Here is a 23,064-nt window from a genome sequence, read left to right on the forward strand (position 1 = left end):
TTTTTTTTTTTTTTTTTTTTTGCATTTCATACAACCATACTTCTATGACGGAAATAATGTGTGTCTGTCTGACCATCTATTTGTCTTTCACACTCAGCACAATGACCCAAAAGTACCAATTTTTGTGACACTTTTATAATGTTTTTTTTTTCACTGATGTGAGCTTTCTTTTGATTTTTATGCCCATCTGTCTGTCTAGTCCGGGCATGTTATAGTTAACTGGTGTCCTTATATTTGTTTGTCCATCCATCAAAAACATTTTCTCAATAACTCAAAATACTGCTACCATTTTTTTTAAAACTTTGTTGAATTGTTTCCTTCTATTGACGTGAGCTCCCTTTCAGTTTTTTTTTTTTTTTTTTTTTTTTTTCAAATTTCCTCTTTTTCATTTTTGAGTTATGGGACTTGATTAATACAAAAATGGGGTGGTTTTATGTTTTTGGACTATAACTCAAAACTTTGGTGAATTGTTTATTTTTATTGATTTTAGCTCCCTTTTAATTTTTGAAAATTTCCAATTTTAAGATTTAGAGTTATGGGATTTTGCTCATAAAAAAAGGGGGGTTTCATAGTTTTCTTACTATAACTCAATAGTGATTGCACCCATTTTCATGAAACATTAGAAAATTGATTATTACTATTGATGTCAGTTCCCTCTTCAATTAATATGAATGTCTAATTTTTCGTTTTTTTGTTATTCAAATTAATTCATAAAAAGGGGGATTTACCATTATTACACAATAACTTCAAATTGTTTCAAGCAATTTTCATGAAACTGTTGAATTAATACTTTATTATTATTATTGTTATTATTATTATTATTATTATTATTAATGTAAGCTTCTTTCTGATTACACAGTATGTGTCAAATATTTAAATTGAATTTTGAGTCAAGCTTGAATAGTATGTCCATAATTGCTCCATCTGTTTCAGTTAGACCTATGCATGTGTATCTAGCAGGCCTCTGTGAAGCATTTTATTATAAATGTCAGAATTCTCGCTTTTCAGTTATGGGATTTTATTCATACAAAAATTGAGTAATTTTCAGTTTTGGGGATATAACTCGAAAACTTTGGAACTTAGGTGAATTATTTATATTAATGAAGGCTCCCTCTTGATTTTTTAAAAGTCTGGTTGTCAATTTCTGATTTTCTGTTTTCAAGTTATTGAACGTTATGCATAACTTGGGGTTTCTCGTATTTCCATGCTTGTCCAAACTCTTCAGGATCCGACCTCTGCGGTCGTTTCATGCTGAGCCCTGTGAAGCATTTTATTCATTCGTAGAATCGCTTTAAAAAAACCGTTGAACTAAGGTCACGTGGTCTATTTGTTGTCCTTAGTTACAACTGTGTACCCGTCTACATTTCAAATATATATCATTATTTGGTTTATAGCATGGCATTTAAGTCTTTATTCCGTTTACCCAACTGTCAATATACTGGAACTCTACAACTGAAGGAATTGAGAAGTTTGGAATTGAGGACACCAAAAATGAATCGTCAACTCGAACTGGCTTGATTAATTAATTAGACCGGTAAGTTAATTGAATTAGTTCAGTACAATTGATTGTTTACTTCCGGTATCATTGATATTTGTTTTTCAAACACATTTCAATGCCCACGCGATACACTTACGGAGAGCTACTTTACAATTGATTGAAAGTAATTTCTTTAACTTAGGATGTCGATTTAAACTACTACACATTTAATTCGATTTTAATTGAGTAGAGTATTAAATAAGTTGTGGACAAGTTATGTTTTAGTTTATAAAGCTCTTTATGTCATTTATATTTCTGCCAATCTGATAATTCTGCTACTGTATTTATATCATAAATAGGTTCTATTTATATACTTCAAGTCAACTGAAAACCTCCTTATTAAGTTTATTGACAAGCAATTATTATCTTTACTTATATGCATATTACGCAAGAAAAAAAAACGTGTTTAACAAATGCAAAAAAAAATATATCTCAAAGCAATGTATGGATAAATAATTAAGTAAACAATTAGTACTGTGTTATTAAGACAAGTGAATATTGCTTTAAAAAACATTTTTCGTCTTAAAAAATGGTGCCCCAGGTTCTGGCTCTTGACCCGCCACTGCATATAAACCAATAGATGTCAAGACAATTAGTATCAGTATATTCGGTAATTGCTTAAATTTTCCGTCATGCGCACTTTTGTCTAATAGAAAATTGTCGCGTCAATATTTACAATTCTCGTCAAAACATACGTACACAGTATAGTTACTCGTAAGGGCAAGCTTTTTGTCCCCTATCCGTATACCGGTAAAAATTTACACACTGGTATGGCCTGGAAAATAGTAGTTAAAAATTATTAGCTTGTCATGCATATTTAATGGTCCTTGAAGCATATCATAGTCTTCTATTTGATCGTTCGGTGTCCAGTTAGTATACAATAATTTCAAGAATGTACAACTACGTCGTCAGTTTTATTTATTGTACATACCTACTGTATGTTCGTTGAAGCAGATCTTGTTTATACCTATGTCAGGCTTATTCTTTAAGCAAATTGCCCGAGCGTTTACACCATTTTTCTTGAGTCATTATGGAGTTTTTTCATCTTTAAGTAGAATATCTTTTTCAAATGTAAGTTGACTTATATAATATGTTGTGATTGTGCCATTTAGCCTCTTTTCTATCTATTTAGTGTATGTTTTTTTAATCTGAAATGGGCGTGAACTCAGGTGCTCAGGAAGGGTTAGCAGTTCCCGCTTATTGAGACCCTTCAAGTGTGCAGAGGAAATGCATATTCGAATAAGGATACTTTGATGACGTCTTTAAAATATCGGACATGTCGACTACCTAGCTTTGTCGAATTTCGGTTTGTCCGTTTGTCTACTCCTCGTTTTTTATTCCTTATACCTAGGGTTGCACTGAAGCAACATTGCAAATATGTATCACCAATATAATCTTTTAATATCAGGAAATATAGTACAGAATATCGAACGATTATTATCACAAGAACATGATTTACTGTGTATCAAGTGCTGTTCTCTGTAAGAAACAAGCAGTGGGTGAATCATGATGAAACATACAAATCTTTCTTATTCAAAATTTTGTATGATACACAGAAATAGTATTCATTCCTTTTTGGAGTGTCAGTAATTCGAGGCATTGCAATTGTATCATCAGAGGGAGATAACCAACTTTCAATTATATCATTCTACAGTAACTTTGAGCTCGCTTTTCTATAGCTTCTCGCACTTCTAAGACGAATGAACTGTCAATTTGTCTTCTACATGTGCCAACATTGTCAAATTCGTGTGGTTTTTTTTCTCAGCATGATTCATTATTATTCAATTTTGCCTGATTCTTACAGACTTCAGTACTTAAAACATCGGCTACATGTGATAATTAGTTTCACATGTTAATCTTTATAAGTATGAAGAAGTATCGTTGCCAAATCATAAATAAAGTTTTGACCATCCCACCTTTAATGACCTTTCATGTATTCATGTGTTTTGTATTGCTGACACTGGATTTTTTTTTGTGCCGATTCGTACCGTTTTAATTCTTTGGATTTATATACTGATGTAAAATGACGGACATAGCCACAATTCAGTAGGTTTTATTCTCTTCAGAATAAGTTTTAAAAAATCAGATTCTTTTTGCATCGTTCGTTTTATCCCTTCCCATCTCGTGCGTACTTGTAAAATCTTCACAAATTAACAATAAAATTGACGTATTTATTATTAGCATTATGTTTCATAGTTAGTTATTTGAAAATCAGTTCAAAATAGTATACGTATTTAATGAAACCTTTTTCTTGTTTCAGACTTTTACTACCAAGTATGGATGAACTGGAGGATACGTCGGTCATATTCAAACCAAAGCGACAAACGACGTCAAATGTATCGTCTGGTACGACATCAGAAGATGGTGATTATAAGGCACTGAACGCAAAGAGGAAGGTAGGTTGATGATTTGATAGTTCAGTATGCCGATTATTTTTTCTTGTTTTGTTGTCATGTTGTTTTGTTGAATTTATGTTTGTTTGTTTTTGTTTATGTTTTTGTTTGTTTTTTGTTTTGTTTTGTTTTGTTTTTTATTTGTTTCGACGGTTTTGTTTTTGTTTGTTTTTGTGTTGTCGCTGTAGTTGTTAAACACTTCTGTTTTATGTTAACTGGATAATGAATAAGGTTTTGTAAATGTGACCTGTATACAATTATGAGTAGAAGAATGTGATTTCTCAGAACTTGTAGAGAAAAAAAATGTGGGCGTTTTAAACATTTAATATACAACTATTCTTTTGCAGGCTCGATCAAAAGACAGAGAAAGTTTTGATGTCGCCATATTAGAGACTTCTGAAACGCCAACTGAAATAACGGATGAGCCTACACCAGCATTAAGACGAACGTCGGTCGTTGATACTAGATATGAAGAATTCCGAAGAAGGTTATTCAGTGCCGTTGAAGAGGGCAATAAGTCCGAGGTTTCACAAGCTATTACGTCTCTACCTACCAATATATCTCCGTCAGATGATGCCCTCAGGGAGACGGTTACAGGGAAAAACATCCTACACGTTGCCTTGGAGAACAAACAGATTGAACTTGCAAGGTATATTATAGAAAACAGTTCAGCCGATTTGTTAATACAAAGATACAAGGCTGAAATAGACCACAAAACAGCACTCCACCTTATCACGGGATTAAATAGTATTGAACTTGCTAAATCTTTTCTAAACAAACTTCGCACTAAACAAGCTCAGGTTGATGCGATCAAGGCCGAAACGACTGTAGAAGCTCAGGGACAGCGCCCAAGAAGTCTTTCATCATTTCATCTTGCAGCGTTTAAAGGTTACACTGGGTTAGTCAGGCTGTACGTTGAGACTGGAATTGATATTAATTTACTGAACTCCAAACGAGATACAGCGCTACTTTGGGCTTCACGTTGGGGCCATTTAGAGACCGTCGCTTATCTGTTGGAAATGAAAGCAGATTGTTCGTTAGAAAATGACAAAAACTCAACAGCCCTACACTGGGCCGTACGGTATGAACATTATGATGTTGTTTGTTTCCTTTTGACAAAAGGAAAAGCGAATCCGAATCAGGAAAGACTTCAGGGGTTAGTAGTTCCAATTGTTTTGGCCGCTGCCCTTGGGAACGCCCGGATAACTGAACTTTTACTTGATCATGGCGCTCAAGTAAACCATGTCATACGTAGTGGCGAGACCCCATTACACGTAGCTGCAAAGGAAGGCAACTCATCAGTTGTTGCTATTCTACTTCATCGCAAAGCAGCGGTTAACCGACAAGACGATAATGGTAATACTCCGCTCATCAATGCTGCATCTAACAATCATCTGAAATCTGTTGATTTGTTGATGAAAGCAGGAGCAGAAGCAACAATAAAAAACCACATGGGGAATGATAGTTGGCATTTTGCTCTGCTAAGTGATAATGACGAAGTCCTTCGCATAATTTGTAAGCATTCAAAAAATTGCAAAATTCCTCATTTGACCGCTGCAAAGCTAGGACGAGAGAGAAAAATCCAAGTACTACAACAAACTGGCATTGACATTAGAGAGGTCGATGACGATGGAAACTCGCTTCTTCATTACGCAGCTTGTTATGACCAGGATCAAGTCATTTCTGAGTTTCATCGTCTGGTTGATGTTAATGTTCAAAACAAAAAGGGCAATACCGCTCTTCATGTTGCATGCCTCAAAGGACACATTCAGTCCATTGAAGCCCTGACGAACTGCAAAGCAGCAGCTGACATTAAGAACAAAGATGGCAGAATATCTTTGCACATTGCTGCCTTGAGTCCTAACACCACACCAGAAATGGCTTCTCATCTCATTGAATACACGATAAAATCACATGCCTGGGAAAGTCTGAACTCTGTCGACATAAAAGGTGACAATGCATTACATCTTGCAGCTGAAAATGCAAGTCCAGATGTGCTATGGGAGTTCAGATATGTTCGCTTTAAAGACGTAGATAAAAAGGGAAATACCCCACTACACGATGCGGTCAGACCAGAACACCCGGAAGTTTTAGAAACAATGCTCGATATATTCGAATCGATGCAACGTGATGGAAACATTAACACTTCTAACAGACAAAAAGAAACCGTCCTGCACCTTGTTGCTTCTGAAGGATTTCAGGAAAGTGTCACCAGGATTGTTTTTCTTGGTGGCGATTTAGCATCTCAGGACATTAATGGCAACACCGTTCTCCACAGATTAATACTCGAAGCTACACAAACAAACAGGAGTGGAGAATTTCGGCATATCGGAATGGTTGATACCCTTTTGAATTGTGCAGCAAGATGGTGGTGTATGCGAAACAGTCTCCAAATACCAAATAAAGCAGATGATAAGTATTTGGACTACAAAAGACAAGCAGTTACTTACCTTATATACGAAATTAAAAACCATGACAATATGCCAGTGTTAGGATTGGCATGCAGAGAAGCAGCATATGAAATACTATCGAAATTAATGCAGGTTGAAGGCGTCACATGTTTCCGGGAGGACAACTGCATTTTGTATGACGTAACTTACTTTACGCCAAAAACTTGTCTTTCACAGAAAAAGTCTTTCTTAGGACAAAGGATTGAACAAGCACCAGATTCTCCATCTAAACCCGTCACCAAAACTCAAAGTGCAACATCGTTTCTTCAATTACTTACAAAACAACAAAATAAACAACGAGGAGCTTGCGTCCTTAATATTCCACCTTTAAAGAAGATAGAGGAAATGTTTAAAACCGTTTGCATGGTTACATATATGGTCATGATGATACTTCATGTATTGTACATGAGCGTTTTTAGCTATGCCAGCATAACACTATTGGGAAAACTTCGAAACGATACAGATTTGCCGAGTTCGGAATTTATATTGGTATATGCTTGGGTGCCTATAGAACCATTTGTAATTCTTATATATGTTTTGGTTTCGTTTATTAGTTTGCTCAAACGAGGGGATCGAGTAACTTCTATAAGCTATCGATTTATTCTTCTATTCATGACTTTTTCTATCCTGGCAATTGCCTGGTTAGTTCTTGTCGGTCTTAGGAATGATAGTAATGACTATGTTCTCGCTGTTGTGCTTTGTATCGGTTGGTTGCTGACGATTGCATTTACTGGTGGAATCAAAGGAATACACTATTTCTGGCGCATGCTTAGAAACATGATTGTGAAAGACATATTTCGGTTTCTAGTGTTTTACACAATAGTGTGGTTCGCATTTACTTTCGCATTTCATGCTGTCTTCCAGATATCTCAGTCTATAGTGGATACTTACCCTACTCCTGGTGATACACTGTTCATGGTGTTTAATCTCATGATCGGGATGGCAGAGATCTTTGACGACAACTATGAGGACGGGATGTCCTCTGTTGGAAGGTCCACTGCATACAGCAAAGTTTTGTACATGCTTTATATAATATCTTCAACAATAATACTACTCAATCTCTTAATTGCTATGATGAACGACTCGTATTCAAGCATTTTGGCACATGAGAAAGTTATCTGGAGAATAGATTCAGTCGATATTGGAATCAACATAGAAAAAACTATACCATGGATTACATCCCCTTTTAAATGGTTACGCAAAAGGACTATGAACGATAAAACGATTGACCAAATAGGCGAGCGTTGGTTTGTTCGGATTATCGATGGAGAAACGATTGGCAAAGACAAAAAAGAGGACGCCTCTTTGGCTGAATTTATAAAAATAGAACTAGATAACCAAATTAAAAACATTGACAAAAGAGTGACAGGTCTTGAACAAAACATGAAAGACACACATCTGAAATTAGATGAAGCTTCTAACAAGCTGGAATCTTTAATAGAATTGTCACGAAAGAAAAAGTCAAAAAAGGATAAAAAGAAGCATAAGGAAAATTGAAAATATGAATGTGAGCATTTAGAAAAACAAAATACAGCATTGGAAAATAGTTTTAGGTACGACATTCCTTCAAATTAACATACTCTGCCATTGAGCAAGTTCCTACATTTTTATTTATTCAATACTCATGCATGGAAGGGCTATTTACTTATATCCTAGATATTGGTGAAAAAACTCTCATTATTTCTTCATTTTTTTCTATGTTTGTAGCCAGGAAAGTCAATGTCAATACATATTTATATATAAGTTGTTTTACTTATTTACTTCCGTTTGTTGTTAAATCTGTTTAGTTCATTATTATACGAGGTACGCATTTATATTCTTGATTATAGAAAGTTGCAGATCCAGGAATTCCGAAAGTGGGGGCGCTGACCGACCTAAGGGAAACACTCCAGTGATTTTCAATTTTTCCCATGCAATTAACCAAACCCCGCCCCCTTGGATCCGCCTATGCAGTGTATGGTTTGGAGGGGATGGCAAAAATAAAACTTAATACCACAATGAGGAGAGGCTTAATTATCCTGCAGAGATCTTTGGTATCGAAAAGTTGCACAATGCATAAAAGAGTTTTGAATAAATATTACATGGATTACTAAAGTAGTACTGACAAATACAAAGGAAATGTACTATAATTGTTGCCGTAAAGCAAACGCACAAAACGAACAAATAACAAAACCTTTCTGCTTTGTGATAATGCGGAGTTGTTTAAACTTTTTAAAGCAGGTTTGTGGTCGACTATGTGTTGTCACGAACAACTTCACCATTCTGGTTTTATCAATTAACGACGATCATGATGAAAATTAAGATCAGGGTTCCCATAATTCTGGAGCAAAAATATACCAAGAAAACTGACCTAATACCATAAATAATACAACCTAACTACAACTAAGTAGTAAACGAGCAACCCCGGGGTCCACTAAAAAACCAGGGATTGTGCACCAGTAAAGTAAGGGTCATCTGCTTGTTGCTTTTATGATGGCAAATTCGGATTAAACCAAAGAAGGAATCCACGCCACCGTAAATTCAACATCGGTATTATGAAAGACTTCAATAAATCAAGGTTTAAATGATCATCAGAACCAATACACAACAAGAAAAAATAAGCTAACTGTGAGCAAACGGAATGGGTTTAAATGAAAAAAAATACCGATGTCCAGAAAATATTTTTGGTTCTATGTGGGGAGGCATCAAAAGTGTCATTTTGAATTCTCGGGTCAATTGCATGTTGCTTCTAAAACTCGTATAGATACAATTATGCTACTTAACTGCATATTTTAGGTTTTATTTTTGAGAAACATATTTTAAATGGAAGACTGCGGGAGAACAAAAACAGTTCTGTTTTTCTTTATCTTAGATTATATTTGAACTAGTGCCTTACAAGCCAAACTGTATTGTTTCCATTTATAAAACTTTTGGATTGTTTTTGTTGGTTTTCATTCAGCCACTGGATAATTATTTTAGTTATTACTAAGGAACATACCGTTTCCATCTCGGGGTGGGTGGGCTGGGATTTTATGTTGAGTTAAAAAGAAAACAGAGGCAACATGTAATATTATTTTTGGAAAATCTACTTTAATAAAAGTAACGATGGAGATATTGAATCATATTTTTATTCGCCATGAAAGAGTAAACAAAGTTTTGGTCAAATTTTGCATAATATGTAAATTTCAGATTCTAAATGTATATTTCACAAAGACAGCTACGTATTACTTTAGCATTTTCTTGCATATTACTGGTGCATGTGCGCACCGCCAAAGATCATGATAAGACTCTGGGCTGATCTAGATACTTTGAAAAGGAGGAGTACCAGCCGTTGTTCCTCAGAAATGGGAAAAGCTAGGTCATCATTTACTGGGTTTTTTTTGTCAATATTACACATGAAAATGGCAAATTTTCGAAAAAAAGAGGGGTTGCTAACACTTGCACCCTCCCCCGGATCCGCCACTGTGTCACGTTAACGGTTATGGTTAAATAATTGTATAGTGCAGCGATATATATTCAATTCGGTCAAGATGTTTTAGTATTTTTTAACTTTAAACTGAAAACTGTCAGAAAAATTTTACTGATAAAAAATTATTTAACTGACAAATTTGAAGTTCTATACCACGTTTCATTAAATCGAACTGACACAAAAGTTCAAATTAAACGAAAAAAGATCAGTTTCACTTAAGTATGCAAAATATGCAGCTGATTGATGAAACCTATAAAATCATACGACGAATCCCAGCTTCAGTTAGTCAGTATACTTTAAAAATGTTATTTAGATCTTAGAAAGAGTAGCCTGGCAAAAAATGTCGACAAAATTACAAACCGTGTGAACGAAATAGAAAAAAGTATGGAATTCATGAACGAAAAATTTGAACAAAACCAAACTGATTGTAAAACTATGACATCTTCGATCGCCAGCCTATAGGCCGAACACGATGACGTATCAGAAGATGTGGATAAACTTAGAACCGATTAAGATAACCTTTTTGAAAGACACATTGACTTACAAACAAGGTCAATGCGAGAAAATTTAGTCTTTACAGGAATCCCTGTTCCTGTCGAAGGTGAAACAGAAGACACTGAAGTAGTTATTAAAAATTTTATGACAAACCAAATGCAGATGAAAAGCCCTATCGAATTCCATAGAGTTCATCGTTTTGGTAAAGAGTAAGGTGTCAAAGATCCACAAAACGGTCGTACACTGTACGCAACCAGACCTATAGTATGTAGATTTAAATGCTATAAAGATCGTGAAACAGTTCGAAGTGCCGCTGCCAATCTACAAGGTACCCGATTCGGTGTAAATGAGCAGTACCCAAAGGAAATTAATGACCGTCGGAAAGTTCTATGGCCTTTCTACAAGGAAGCTAAAAATCGGCGAAAAAAGCTCATTTCAGGAAAGATAAATTATTTATTGATGGTAGTGAATTTATTCCACCAGTTACGAGCGAAGCCGATATGGAAACAAATGAGAGACTTCCTACCCGTGAACAAGGAGCCCTACCTTAGTTTGAATTGCAACCAACTCGAGGACGTGGTAGACCCCGCAGAGGACCCCAGAGACAGACATAATTCGGTCAAGGACGATCAACGGTTAATAGACAGAGTTATGACGAGACTAACTCTACCGTAACTGACGGTCATTATGAAAACCTTGTCAATAATAACAATGTTCTTCCTGAACAGTGTTTACACTTCTTAGTCTTAAACGTTTGTTGTGTTAAGAATAGAATTTTATACCCTGAGTTTAGAGATCTTCTAAACGAAAATGATATTATTTGTTTAACAGAATCTAAAAAAGATGACTTGGATGTTATAAATTTAGATAATTTCGCATTTTTCTACAAAAATAGAAAAACCTTGTTGGTTGTAAAAAGGAGTTTGAAAAACATGTAGTTCCGATCGAGGCAAACTGCCCATACATTCATTGGTTCAAGCTGAATAAAAATCTTGTAAAATTGCCTAATGATGTTGTGTGTGGATTAGTTTACATTCCACCTGAAAATTATCGATATGCATCAAATGATGCATTTAATGAGATTGAATTAAAATTTCAAATTTTGCGAAAGGATTTTTCAAACATTTTTCTTTTTGGCGATTTCAACAGTAGAACTGGTAACTATTGCATTTCTAGAGAGACAGAAAATAATAATTTTTATTATGAATTTTCTTTTTTGTTTTCTGATATACAGGAATTAGACATTTTGAATATCCCAAGAGATAGAATTTCAGTAGACAAAACTGTAAGTAACTATGGAAGGAAATTTTTATCATTTTGTAAAAACGACAATGTGTTTATATTAAATGGGCGAATAGCTGGGGGTAGAAATGGTAAAGCAACGAGCAGAAATACAAGTGTTGTTGATTATACGTTATGTACTGCAAATATAATGCACAGGGTAAATAATTTTGAGGTGATGGATTTTAGCAGTCTCTATTCAGATATACATTCTCCTTTACATTTAGTTGTTGATATTCATAAACATCATGACTTGACGAGAGTTATGAAGAAATGCGAACTCATTATTCTGACAAAATAGGTCACTGGGACCAAAACGGATTAAACGACTATAAAAATAATAATCATCTTAACGGAGTTGAAGAGCTAAAATCATATACTAGTTTCTTATAAAAAACTGGTGATTTTCAAAGTGCTGATCAGGATTGTATAAATAATATTGTGCTTGAAATAACAGATGTTTTGCTTTATTCGGTAAAACAAACATTCGGTGGTCGGCGGAATAGAAATGTCGTGAAAAATAATCCTGATAAAAATCAAACCAAAGATTGGTTTGACAGGGATCGTTATAGAAAGAGAAAAGATTTTCGAAAAGCGCGAAGATTGTACAAACATTATGGTTCTAATATTTTTAAATCACGCCTTAAGGCTAGTGAAAAGATCTATAACAAAGCTTTAAATAAAGTATTAAGAATTATAAGTTTGAACTGAAGAAAAGGATGAAATCTTTGAGAACTAATAATCCTCGTGAATACTGGAATGTCCTGAATAGGGATAGACCAGTGCACAGTAATGATATAGAAATCGATACTTTATTTGATTATTTTAAGGAGGTAAATAAGAATTATGAAGATACATCAAATGTAATTCATCCTGGCGACATTATTGTAAATGCTGAGCTTAACAAAGCTATTACTAAGGAGGAAGTTATTAGAGCTATCAAAAATGCTAAAAATAACAAGTCTCCAGCAGATGATTTTGTAATATATGAATATTTATGTGCTACTGTTGATGTTATGTCTGATGTATATGTGAATGTATTTAATATTATACTTGATACTGGAATAATGCCAGAAGCATGGCTAAATGGTAACATTATTCCACCTTTTATAAACAAAGGTAGTAAAACTGAACCTAAGAATTATAGACCTTTTACAATTTTATCAAATCTTGGAAAAATCTTTACTTCGATATTGAACCACAGGCTGTGTAACTATTTAGAAAATAGTTCTATATTACTCCTACAAACAGGATTCAGAAGTGGATACAGTATATCTGATCATGTATTTTCTTTGTATGCCTTATTTGAAATATCAAAGGTCAAACGAAGGAAATTACATTGTGCATTCATCGATTTTCAAAGAGCGTTTGACTCTGTTCAGAGAAATTTACTAACGAGTAAACTATTAGTTTATAATATCAATGGAAAATTCTTTAAAATTATACAAAATATGTATAATAAAATTAAATCCAGAATTATTTTCAATTCAAACAAATCAGACTATTTTCCATGTGAAATAGGTGTTCGCCGAGGCGAAAACCTACCTCCTGCTCTATTTTCTGTTTATTTAAATGATTTACAAAAGCTTCTCGCCTCTAAAAATGTGGTGGGTCTTGATTCTATCACAACGGATTTAGAATCTGAACTTAATATGTATTTAAAAATATTTTTGTTTTTATATCCCGATGACACGGTATTACTTGCGGATAACAGTACAGAGTTACAAAACATGTTAAATGAGTTTCAAAACTACTGTGAACAGTGGCATTTACTTGTCAATGTCGACAAAACAAAAATACTTATATTTTCATGAGGTGCAATAGCAAATAACCTCCATTTTACTCTAAATGGTAAAGAAGTTGAGATTGTAAAAGATTACAAATATCTTGGTTTATATTTCGCTAAAAGTGGGTCCTTTTTAACAACCCGAAAATATCTATACGAAAAAGGTTTGAAAGCGATGTATGGTGTATTGAGAAAATGTAGACGAAACAAGCTATCTATAGACTGTCAACTAGACATTTTTGATAAATGCGTTGTCCCTATATTACTATATGGCTCTGAGATTTGGACATTTGAAAACACGGACATTTTAGAGCATTTACATTTAAAATTTTGCAAAAATATTTTACATTTAAAACAGTCTACACCAGACTGCATTGTATATGCCGAGCTGGGACGATATCCTTTAGAGGTAACAGCAAAGGCTAGATTGGTGAATTTTTGGGGTAGCCTTATAACAAGGAAAGACAGCAAAATTTCTAGTCTGTTGTACAAGTTGCTGTTTATTAACTATAATAACTATGGTATTGATAACAAGTGGCTATCATTTATCAAAAACATTTTAGACAACTGTGGAGTGTCTGTTTTATGGAATATGCAATATGCTGACAAAGGTGCTTCAAAATATATTGAACAGATTCTTAAAGATCAGTTTACTCAATTGTGTTTATCTCAGATAAACGAATCACCAAAATGTCTTTGTTATAGAATATACAAAAAAAAATTCAATTTGAAAACTATCTTGAATTATTACCAAACAATTTGTTATTTACTCTATGCAAATTTGGATGCGATAGTCACCGTTTTCCAATCGAGACAGGAAGGTGGCAAGGCGTTCCTAGGAACGAGAGACTGTCAACTTTGCGACTCGAGTGACATCGGTGACGAATTCCATTACATTCTATCTTGCAAATATTTTTCTTTAGTTAGAAAAAAATTACTTCCTGAGTATTGTTGGAAAAATCCTAATATTTTTAAGTTTGATGATCTGTTCCACACAACAAATATTATAGTTTTAGAAAAATTAAACAGATTTGTCAAGTTGATAAATACGAAAGTCAGTCCTCCGGGTTAATCTTCTACTAAATTTATCACGTATTGTATTTTTCACACATTCATATAATTGTTATACATTATTGTAGATATGTTTCTCTTTAAGTATGTAATATGTAGTTTATGAGAATAAAGTTCATTCAGAAAATCGTACAAATTTCAGATTTAATTAAATGCTCCAAAAACCACTGCTTGTTCTTTTGAATTATATTAATTTATTAATTTATATATTATTAGATTTGAATATAAAAAAAAACTAGTCAAGCCAATTACGGTTTATTGTCTGTGATACATTTTAATAATTACATGTATGAAACCTGTTGCAACCCGCCATGACATACCTGTAAGTATCAATTATTAAAAAATATTTTGCCAGCCATATTAAAGAGGTCTGTAAATAAATATACTTTATGAATAGTTTAAAGTCATTGGTTTTTCAAGTTCATTCAAGCAATACAGTGATTGGTATGAATTTAGACATTTAATACTTCCCAACTTTGTTGTGTTAAACGTCCGAACACATGCGTAGAAACCAAGAGGGATTAGTATGGTGTTTGTAAATATTATCTTTACTAATAAATGCTGTTTATTCCAGCGATGTCCGAATAACACGTGGGCGTTTAGTCGAAGAGGAATAAAACATAACAGATGGACGTTAAGTGCATTTAATATTAAGATAATGCAATTTGCAAGATGCACATGATAACAGCACAGTAGTAAAGACAATGCATGACGTTTAACAAGGGGACCGGCGACATAAAAGGTATGCTACTTCCTCCTGTTATATGATGATGTAGACACTTTACTAAATTGTAGAAGTGTCGGGGTTGTATCTCGCTTTCGTGGTAGAAAATTTTGTAAACTTTTGGCAAAATTAAGCAATTGATAGGCTGAAACCGTCCTTTTTCATGAATTTGTGGATCCATCGTGTAATTTGAAACTATGTATCCTAAGTAAAGAGTCGTCACATTCTGAGACGTTTATATTGTGTTTCTTGATTATTTTTTTTCTTCTTGTTGTTCTGGATAATTTCACTGTAGAACAATAGTTTTGATACAAGAGTAATCAAGGGAACCAAGGTTATAGTGGTAATTAAAAGAATGTAATCCAGGGACAAAGTCCAAACATGGAAAACAGACATACACAACAAAGAACATAAAGTAACTAAAATCATACATACAAAGTAACAAAAGCAAATGAGCAACTAGGACTCAACTAAAAACTGGGAGCATGGACCAGGTGCACCGGTAGGACAAGCTTCAATAACTCTAATCTTTGAATGTAACATTTGTATTAAGAGAGAAAACCGATATATTACATGACAGTGGTCACACATTGTCTTTCGAAAAAAGTTCAGTTATCTAAGCGGCAATTTTTTAAATGTGCATTTTTTATTTGATATTTTTCTTCAGATGGATGAATTTGAGGGTGTACCAAACAGAATAAAATATCTGAAATTTGAAGCATTTCATTTATCATCAGTCTCAGCCTCAGATGATGGCGATTTCAAAGCATTGATAGCAAAACGAAAGGTTAGTTTTGATTATTTATCGTCTGGTGTTAAGGAAAACGAATGCAGATACTGTATCGGGGTTGTTTATAATATTTTAAATAAAACTTGTCATTACGGGGTCATAGACATGACCCTCAGTAAGCAGATTGTATATATAGTCCTTAGTGCCATAAATGTTTCCAAGAAGCAGTTTGAAGTTTATTACATGTATGTCGTGTCGTGCTTGGTGTTGTCCAGGATAGTTTTCAACCCTGTGCAAGCAAACTGACGCTCATTTGGGACCGCCTTCAAACTTTATTCCAGATTCGCCACTATTTTCAATAAGAGCTAGATGATAACACAAGGACTTGATGTCATAAGTTAGATCCATTTAAATGGCAAAAATTTTACTAAAATGCTGTTTTTAACATTCGTTTCATTTTACATGACCATGGCCATACAATAAACGCCATGTCCAAGTCGTTGTGGATTATAACCATGGAAACACCCCATTTTACGGCTGTTAATTCACGTTTGGAAAGACTTCTGTGAGTCGTTAAGTTTTAGCGACTTCCTGCACTCATAAATTTCATTTAGGTGGACGGGGAAGTGATATTCGTCTTCCACAATGTTTTGTCAACGCACATCGTACCTTGTCGAGTCAGGAGCCAGGATCTCATGCAGGCCTTTAAATTGGTGGCGATTGAGTATGCTATTGTTTTCCAAATGAACTTCAACCTCCATGACTTGCTTGACTTAATTCCTTTTCCCCTCGAGGAGATTGGGGCTGCTGACAAGTCTCCTAAAAAATTCTCTGTCCTGGGCTGATTGTTCGACTGTTCGCCTCCAGGTCTCTTTTGGCATTCCTCTTTTACGTTTTCCTTCTGGTGTTCATGTGAAAGCAGTCCGTGGGTGCGCATTGGTATTTATCCTTAAAATATGGTCTATCCATTTCCATCTGCAGATCTTAATTTTATGGCTAATGAGTTCAACTTGGGCTGTTTCTCTCTAGTTTTCGTTGGAGATTTTTTCGGACTAGTAGACCTTAAATAATTTTTCTAAGACACTTATGATGGAATGTGTCATGTAGTTTCTCTTCCCCCTTTGTCATCTTCCACCTCTCGCATCCTTATAAAAATATAGATATAACGTTGGACTTGAGGAGTTTTATCTTTGTCTTTCAGTTGATTTTGCTGTTACTCCTTATTTAGTTTAGCTTGAAAAATACTGTTCGTGCATGTCCTAGCCTTCTACGCATATCTTCATTTGTACCTCCTGTGTTACTGACTGTTGCAACTATGTAGGTAAAGCTGTCAGCATTTTATACATCCCTTCCCATTATTGTTAGGAGTTGGCTATTCTTTATGTTGAGGCGCATTGCTTTCATTTTTGCAGCATATATTTCAGTCCTGTTGATGTTGCGTAGTTGTTTAAATTATCCACTTTTCTCTGCATCTGGTCTTTTGTGTTTGAGAGAAGGGCAATATCATCTACAAAATCTAGATCGGCAAGTTTTGTTGTCATTTTCCACCTTAAACCGGTGTTGTTATATGTGGTGGTTTGTCTCATAATCCAATCAATGATAAGAGAGAACAGAAAGCCTGACATGTTGCACCCTTGCTTTACACCCGATTTAATGTCGAACCATTCATATACACTGTACCATCAACAACTGTATATCTATTGCCTTCATTTATTATCTTGACCATCTCGATAAGTTTGTCTGGTATTCCACATACTTTCATAGTGTTTCTCGACGGACACTGTCAACCTCTATAGTTGTACTTTACTAACTTTGAAAACACCAGTTTATGACTTATTCATAATTTAGAATTTATTAACTGATAGAAAGTTTAATAAATGAACATAAACATCAGAAGAGAATACACAGAACAATAGCAATACAATATAGAATCGATTGAAGAATATACAAGTATAAATTGATGAAGTAGCACATTGTTAGTGATTCATATTTTAAACATTTTTTTTTCATTGAAGGTCCTTTCAAAAGAACTAGAGAAATGCGAGAGTATTTTTTTCGGAAAAGATCCAGATCAAGAGGGTAACATTAATGTGGAACAGGAAGCAGTTAAACAAGTGGAATTTTGTCGCAATATTTACAAATCAAACATTATTGAGCATGAGACAATCGATAATCTGGATATCAATCCTACTCTTCATGGTACACCGGAAGTACAGAAAGATGGTAATCATGTAATGCTGCAGGCTGCATTACAAAATGGACATTTGGACATTGCAGAGGAAGTTATTGCTCAATGTGATAAAAAATTATTGCTGTTACCGTTCGAAGACTCTAAAACTCCTTTACAGTATATAACAGAAAACGGAAATGTCAAACTGGCGGAGTGTCTGTTACGGAGACTAGACAGAGACGATGAAAAGCTTGGTGCTATCAAAGCTGAAACAGTTGTCGAGGTTAAAGGTCAACGACCACGAAGTCTTTCATGTTTTCATTTGGCAGCCTTTAAAGGGTTTACTGAGCTTGTAAAGTTGTACGTTCAAGTTGGTGTTGATATAGATTTTAAAAATTCGAAGAGAGACACCGCCCTTCTATGGGCATCACGTTGGGGACATTATGAAACTGTAAAATATTTACTTAATCAGCACGCTGATTGTATGGTCGAAAATGATAAAAACTCGACAGCACTTCATTGGGCTGTCCGTTATGAGCATTTAGAGGTGGCAAGCCTACTTCTTACTCTCGGTAGAGCTGATCCAAACAAAGAGAGACTACAGGGCTTAGTTGCACCAATAGTATTAGCTTCTGCCCTTGGAAATTCCAAAATGGTAAATACCCTGATACAAAATGGCGCAAATCCTAATCACACTATAAGAAATGGTGAAACTCCACTACACGTAGCTGCAGCAGAAGGTCACGATGGCGTTTTACTCCTACTTTTAAATAACAACGCGGACATCAATCGCAAGGACGAAAATGGAAACACGCCTATTTTAAATGCAGCTTCAAATAATCATCTTATGTGTGTTTACATATTGAGTAAGGCGGGAGCAGATACTAACATTAGAAACCACATCGAAAGAGACGTTTGGGATTTTGCTATCGACAGTGACGATAATACAGCATTCACAATTCTTTGTAAGACATCAAAAACTGTAAACTGTCCTCATCTGAAAGCTGTTAAAATGGGCCGTATCGATAAAGTTAAAATTGTTCGAAACTGTGGGATTGATATAACTTCTACAGACGTGACTGGAAACACTTTGATTCATTACGCAGCCAACTTTGATAAATATAAATTGATTTCAGAATTTTCGAGTTTAATAGACATCAATATTAAAAATAAAAGAGGAAACACAGCATTGCATATAGCATGCTCTAAGGGAAATCTGTATTCCATTAAAGCTCTCATTGCTGCAAAAGCACGGGCAGATGTTTCAAATAATGTTGGAAGAATGCCTTTGCATATGACTGCTGTTTCCAGGTGTACAACACCTGAAATTGTACAAATATTGGTGGAATATGTGATCAAATCCCACACTTGGGAATGTTTGAATTCGGCTGATAAAAATGGCGATAATGCCCTTCACCTAGCTGCAGAGAGTGCATCTCCTGACATCTTGTGGGAATTCAGACACATACGTTTCAAGGATTTAGATCAAACAGGAAATACTCCCTTGCACGATTCTGTCAGGCCAAATGAAGAGCAGGTTTTAGAAACCATGTTGGATATATTCGAAACAATGCAACGTGATGCTAACATAAATAGTCGTAACAAAAATAAAGAAACAGTTTTGCACTTAGCTTGTACAGAAGGTTTTACCGAAAGTGTTGCTCGAATAATTTTTCTCGGAGGTGATCTATCGATTCAAGATCAAAATGGACATACCATGCTTCATCGCCTTGTATTGAAGTCATCGAATATTGAGGACGACGTGAAAAAAGAAGCTACAATAAGAGAATGTGTTGGTATGATCGAAACAATTATAAACAATGCTGTTATTTGGTGGTGCATAAAGAACAAGTTTCGAATTCCTGACAAAGAGGAATCATATTATACTAAGTATAAACGAGATGCAATTCTTTTCTTGCTGCATGATATTAGAGATGGTGCTGGACTTTCTGTAATTGGTTTAGCATGCCATTACGCTGCTGCAGACTTTTTATTGAAATGTATGACTATAGAAAATATTACGTGCTTTTACAGGGAAGGCATAACTCTATACGATGTTACTTATTTCTCACCGAGAACTAAAAATAGTTTGGATACAGATCACAACGTTTTACCATATCTACAAACTCTCGTGTGCTCGTCTGACAGACAAAACGCTGCACTTTCTTTGAATATACCACCACTTAGAAAAATGGAGGAAATGTTTAAAAATGTTTGCATGGCGACATATTTAGTGCTAATAGTATTGCATGTAACCTACATGAGTGTTTTGAGTTATTCGGGAATATATCTACTAGGTAGACTAAGAGCTGCACCAGACGCCCTTGAAAGAGATTACTTATTCTGTTATTTCTGGACCGTCCTCGAGCCTATAGCTATCATTTTATATTTCATCACTTCCATAGGATTATCACTGAAACGCAGACAAAGTCTTGTTGCATCTTTTCCATGGAAATTTTTCTTGATGTTTTTTGTTTTTGCGGTTTTGGCGATTGTCTGGCTTGTTCTCTTGGGCGTCCGGAACACTATCAACGACTACATTTTTTCTATACTGCTTTGCCATGGTTGGTTACTGACAATAGCTTTCACAAGAGGTATTAAAGGAATTCATTATTTTTGGCAAATGTTAAAAATGATTATATTGAGAGACATATTCCGATTTCTTGTATTTTACTTACTTGTTTTGTTAGCCTTTTCTTTCGCATTTCATTCGCTGTTTCAAATTTCTCAGGCGTTAAGCAGTATTTACTTAAACCCCGGTGATACCATGTTCATGGTAATTAATGTAATGATGGGGTTTGGAGAGGTATTCGATGACAACTTTGAAAATGGTTTAAAAGCAGTTGGAAGAACTACAGCATTTAGCAAAGCGATTTACTTATTTTACATCGTTTTAGCGACTATCATTCTACTTAATCTGCTGATTGCTATGATGAACGATTCGTACTCGCGAATATTAGCTACCGCTAAAATTAACTGGCGAACGGAATCGGTTAAAATAGGCATAGGTATAGAAAGAGCGATTAATTGGACAACTTTCCCATTCAAATGGCTCCAATATACTGACATGGACGGCTCTGGTAAGAGATGGTTCGTCAAAGTATATGATAAAGAAACATTTATATCTAAAAAAGTGGATGACTCTATCATTGAATATTTCAAAGGTGAATTCAAACAGAGTATAACAAATCAGAGATCTACTCTAGGAAAAATTCAACAAGATTTTGTTAAGACAAACGATATATTGGAAGTTCAATTACGTAAAATTGGAGACTTGGTAAACTTTTTACATGAAGATGGTTTTGGAGAAAGCGACTCGGAAACTGAATAGGTTTATTTCAATAATCGATGTTAATAAAAATAGAAAATTAACCTGTGCGCCCACTATCCCTCCCTAATTTATGGTTTTTTAGCAAATCTATAACCAGAACAAAATCTGGTATTTGATGGGACATTAAATGATATCCCGCTATTTTGTGTTGTATTATGATATTAATGGACACATGCTAAACATAGGAACAACAGATCTTTTTAGTATAATAAGTCCTTTATCTGGAATGAATTTCAGCATCTTAAGAAAGATAACTCCAATTAATTCACCTATTCATAATCCAAGAAAGTAAATCTTATTCATCGGCGGGGAAAACAGAATTGAAAAGGAAATTTAGGCTATTTAGACGTCATAATACCCTAAAATAACCTTCTTTCACAAGTATTTATTATTCTAAGAAATATAACTCCAATTCATAAAAAAACATCAAATGGAGGTAACTTTTGTGTTAATATTCCAATCAAACTTGATCTGTATTTCGCAACACTCAATTACTATACCAAGTTTGAAAGAAGATCTTTCGATGTTTTCTCAAGTTATTAAATTTAAACAGTCTGAATATCTGTGAAGGCCAGAATGTTTTGTGATGGTCAATTGACATCTTATGTTCAAATAAGTTCAAATGTAAAGTATTCAAATTTCTCTTAAAAAGAATAAAATATACAGTTGATACAACATCATTAGGCCTAACAGGAGTGTTTTTATTTGTTTTTGTTACAAAAAAGTTATGAAATTATTGTCCAGAGTTTTGTATGTTCTATAGAAAAGAATCTACATTAAACAAAAGGCTCTCGAAGCCTGAATTGCTCGCCCTAAAAACTAAGTTAGTAAAGGTATCATGCTTTGTTACCATGTTTGACAAAAAATTGCTGAAAAAGAGCATGTATTGATGAATGCTGTAAGTTCAACTGAGTACCTAAGGCACCGTGAAATGTTGAAAATGCCTTGTTTTAGAATCTTTGAAAAAAAAAGAGGTGCCCCCCCCACACACTATGCCCTGTTATTTAGTAACGACGGCCATGTTTTTTGACGGACCAAAAATCCAAAGTCATTTTGTGCAGGATACCCTAAGGAACAATTAGCTAAGTTTCATTCAAATCTATTCAGTAGTTTCAAAGGAGATGTTTGATAAAATTAACGACGACGACGGAAGCCAAGCGATGGCGATAGCTCAGAATAGCCTATGGCCAGGTGAGCTAAGAATTTAGATTAATCCGTGAAAAACAAAATTATACAAGCCAAATTACTTATACTATTCCATACTGTGATATCTACAAATTTAATTGTAAGTTTCAGGAGTTAAAATGACAATCTGCATCATTTGTGTATTTTGGAAGAAGTTCAATTGGACAAAACTCCCACAAAAAAACGGAAGATCAAACTCATTGTGTCATCATGTTCTTATAATTACTACCAAGGAAGTTTCACTAATTTCGCTTCAGTAGTTTCCAAGGAGCTGTGCTTACAATCAGCTTTAGCAATATATTTCATGAAATTTCAAAGTTCAAAAGAGGTATTACTCCCATAATATTCAGCAGATAAAAAAATTCTGGAAAAGCAAAACTACACAGCCAGTACCCAATGTGGAGTTGTACTTACGGAAGTGCAACAGACGGACATGCTTTTTCTACTACTGAGGTGGAGACAT

At 34.6% G+C, this 23,064-nt stretch overlaps 2 protein-coding genes across 3 annotated transcripts; both read left to right on the top strand.

Annotated features, from left to right (window-relative positions):
- The first annotated feature begins 800 nt into the window (after positions 1-800).
- Positions 801-8,123, top strand: LOC148616516 (uncharacterized). Of its 2 annotated transcripts, none has more exons than XM_088583622.1 (3): positions 801-1,534; positions 3,798-3,933; positions 4,278-8,123. In XM_088583622.1, the coding sequence occupies exons 2-3, from the start codon at positions 3,814-3,816 to the stop codon at positions 7,875-7,877; spliced, it is 3,720 nt and encodes a 1,239-aa protein (XP_088439748.1). In that variant the 5' UTR covers positions 801-1,534; positions 3,798-3,813; the 3' UTR covers positions 7,878-8,123. The 2 variants fall into 2 exon arrangements, with proteins under 2 accessions (XP_088439748.1, XP_088439749.1); XM_088583623.1 differs by lacking the exon at positions 801-1,534 and adding an exon at positions 2,481-2,608.
- A 6,824-nt stretch (positions 8,124-14,947) lies between these two features.
- LOC148616517 (uncharacterized) lies at positions 14,948-22,147 on the top strand. Its single transcript, XM_088583625.1, has 3 exons — positions 14,948-15,203; positions 15,853-15,972; positions 17,931-22,147. The coding sequence occupies exons 2-3, from the start codon at positions 15,853-15,855 to the stop codon at positions 21,414-21,416; spliced, it is 3,606 nt and encodes a 1,201-aa protein (XP_088439751.1). The 5' UTR covers positions 14,948-15,203; the 3' UTR covers positions 21,417-22,147.
- Positions 22,148-23,064: the final 917 nt, after the last annotated feature.

Source organism: Perna viridis, chromosome 5, assembly GCF_037379345.1.
Source record: "Perna viridis isolate PV_CMFRI_1.1 ecotype Kerala chromosome 5, ASM3737934v1, whole genome shotgun sequence".
Classification (NCBI taxonomy): domain Eukaryota; kingdom Metazoa; phylum Mollusca; class Bivalvia; order Mytilida; family Mytilidae; genus Perna; species Perna viridis.

Bases quoted from the DNA above. Each gene is read 5' to 3' on its own strand.
- LOC148616516 (XM_088583622.1), top strand. From the start codon at position 3,814: ATGGATGAACTGGAGGATACGTCGGTCATATTCAAACCAAAGCGACAA. The intron at 3,934-4,277 runs GTAGGTTGATGA...ATTCTTTTGCAG, and splicing joins CACTGAACGCAAAGAGGAAG to GCTCGATCAAAAGACAGAGA.
- LOC148616517 (XM_088583625.1), top strand. From the start codon at position 15,853: ATGGATGAATTTGAGGGTGTACCAAACAGAATAAAATATCTGAAATTT. The intron at 15,973-17,930 runs GTTAGTTTTGAT...TTTTCATTGAAG, and splicing joins CATTGATAGCAAAACGAAAG to GTCCTTTCAAAAGAACTAGA.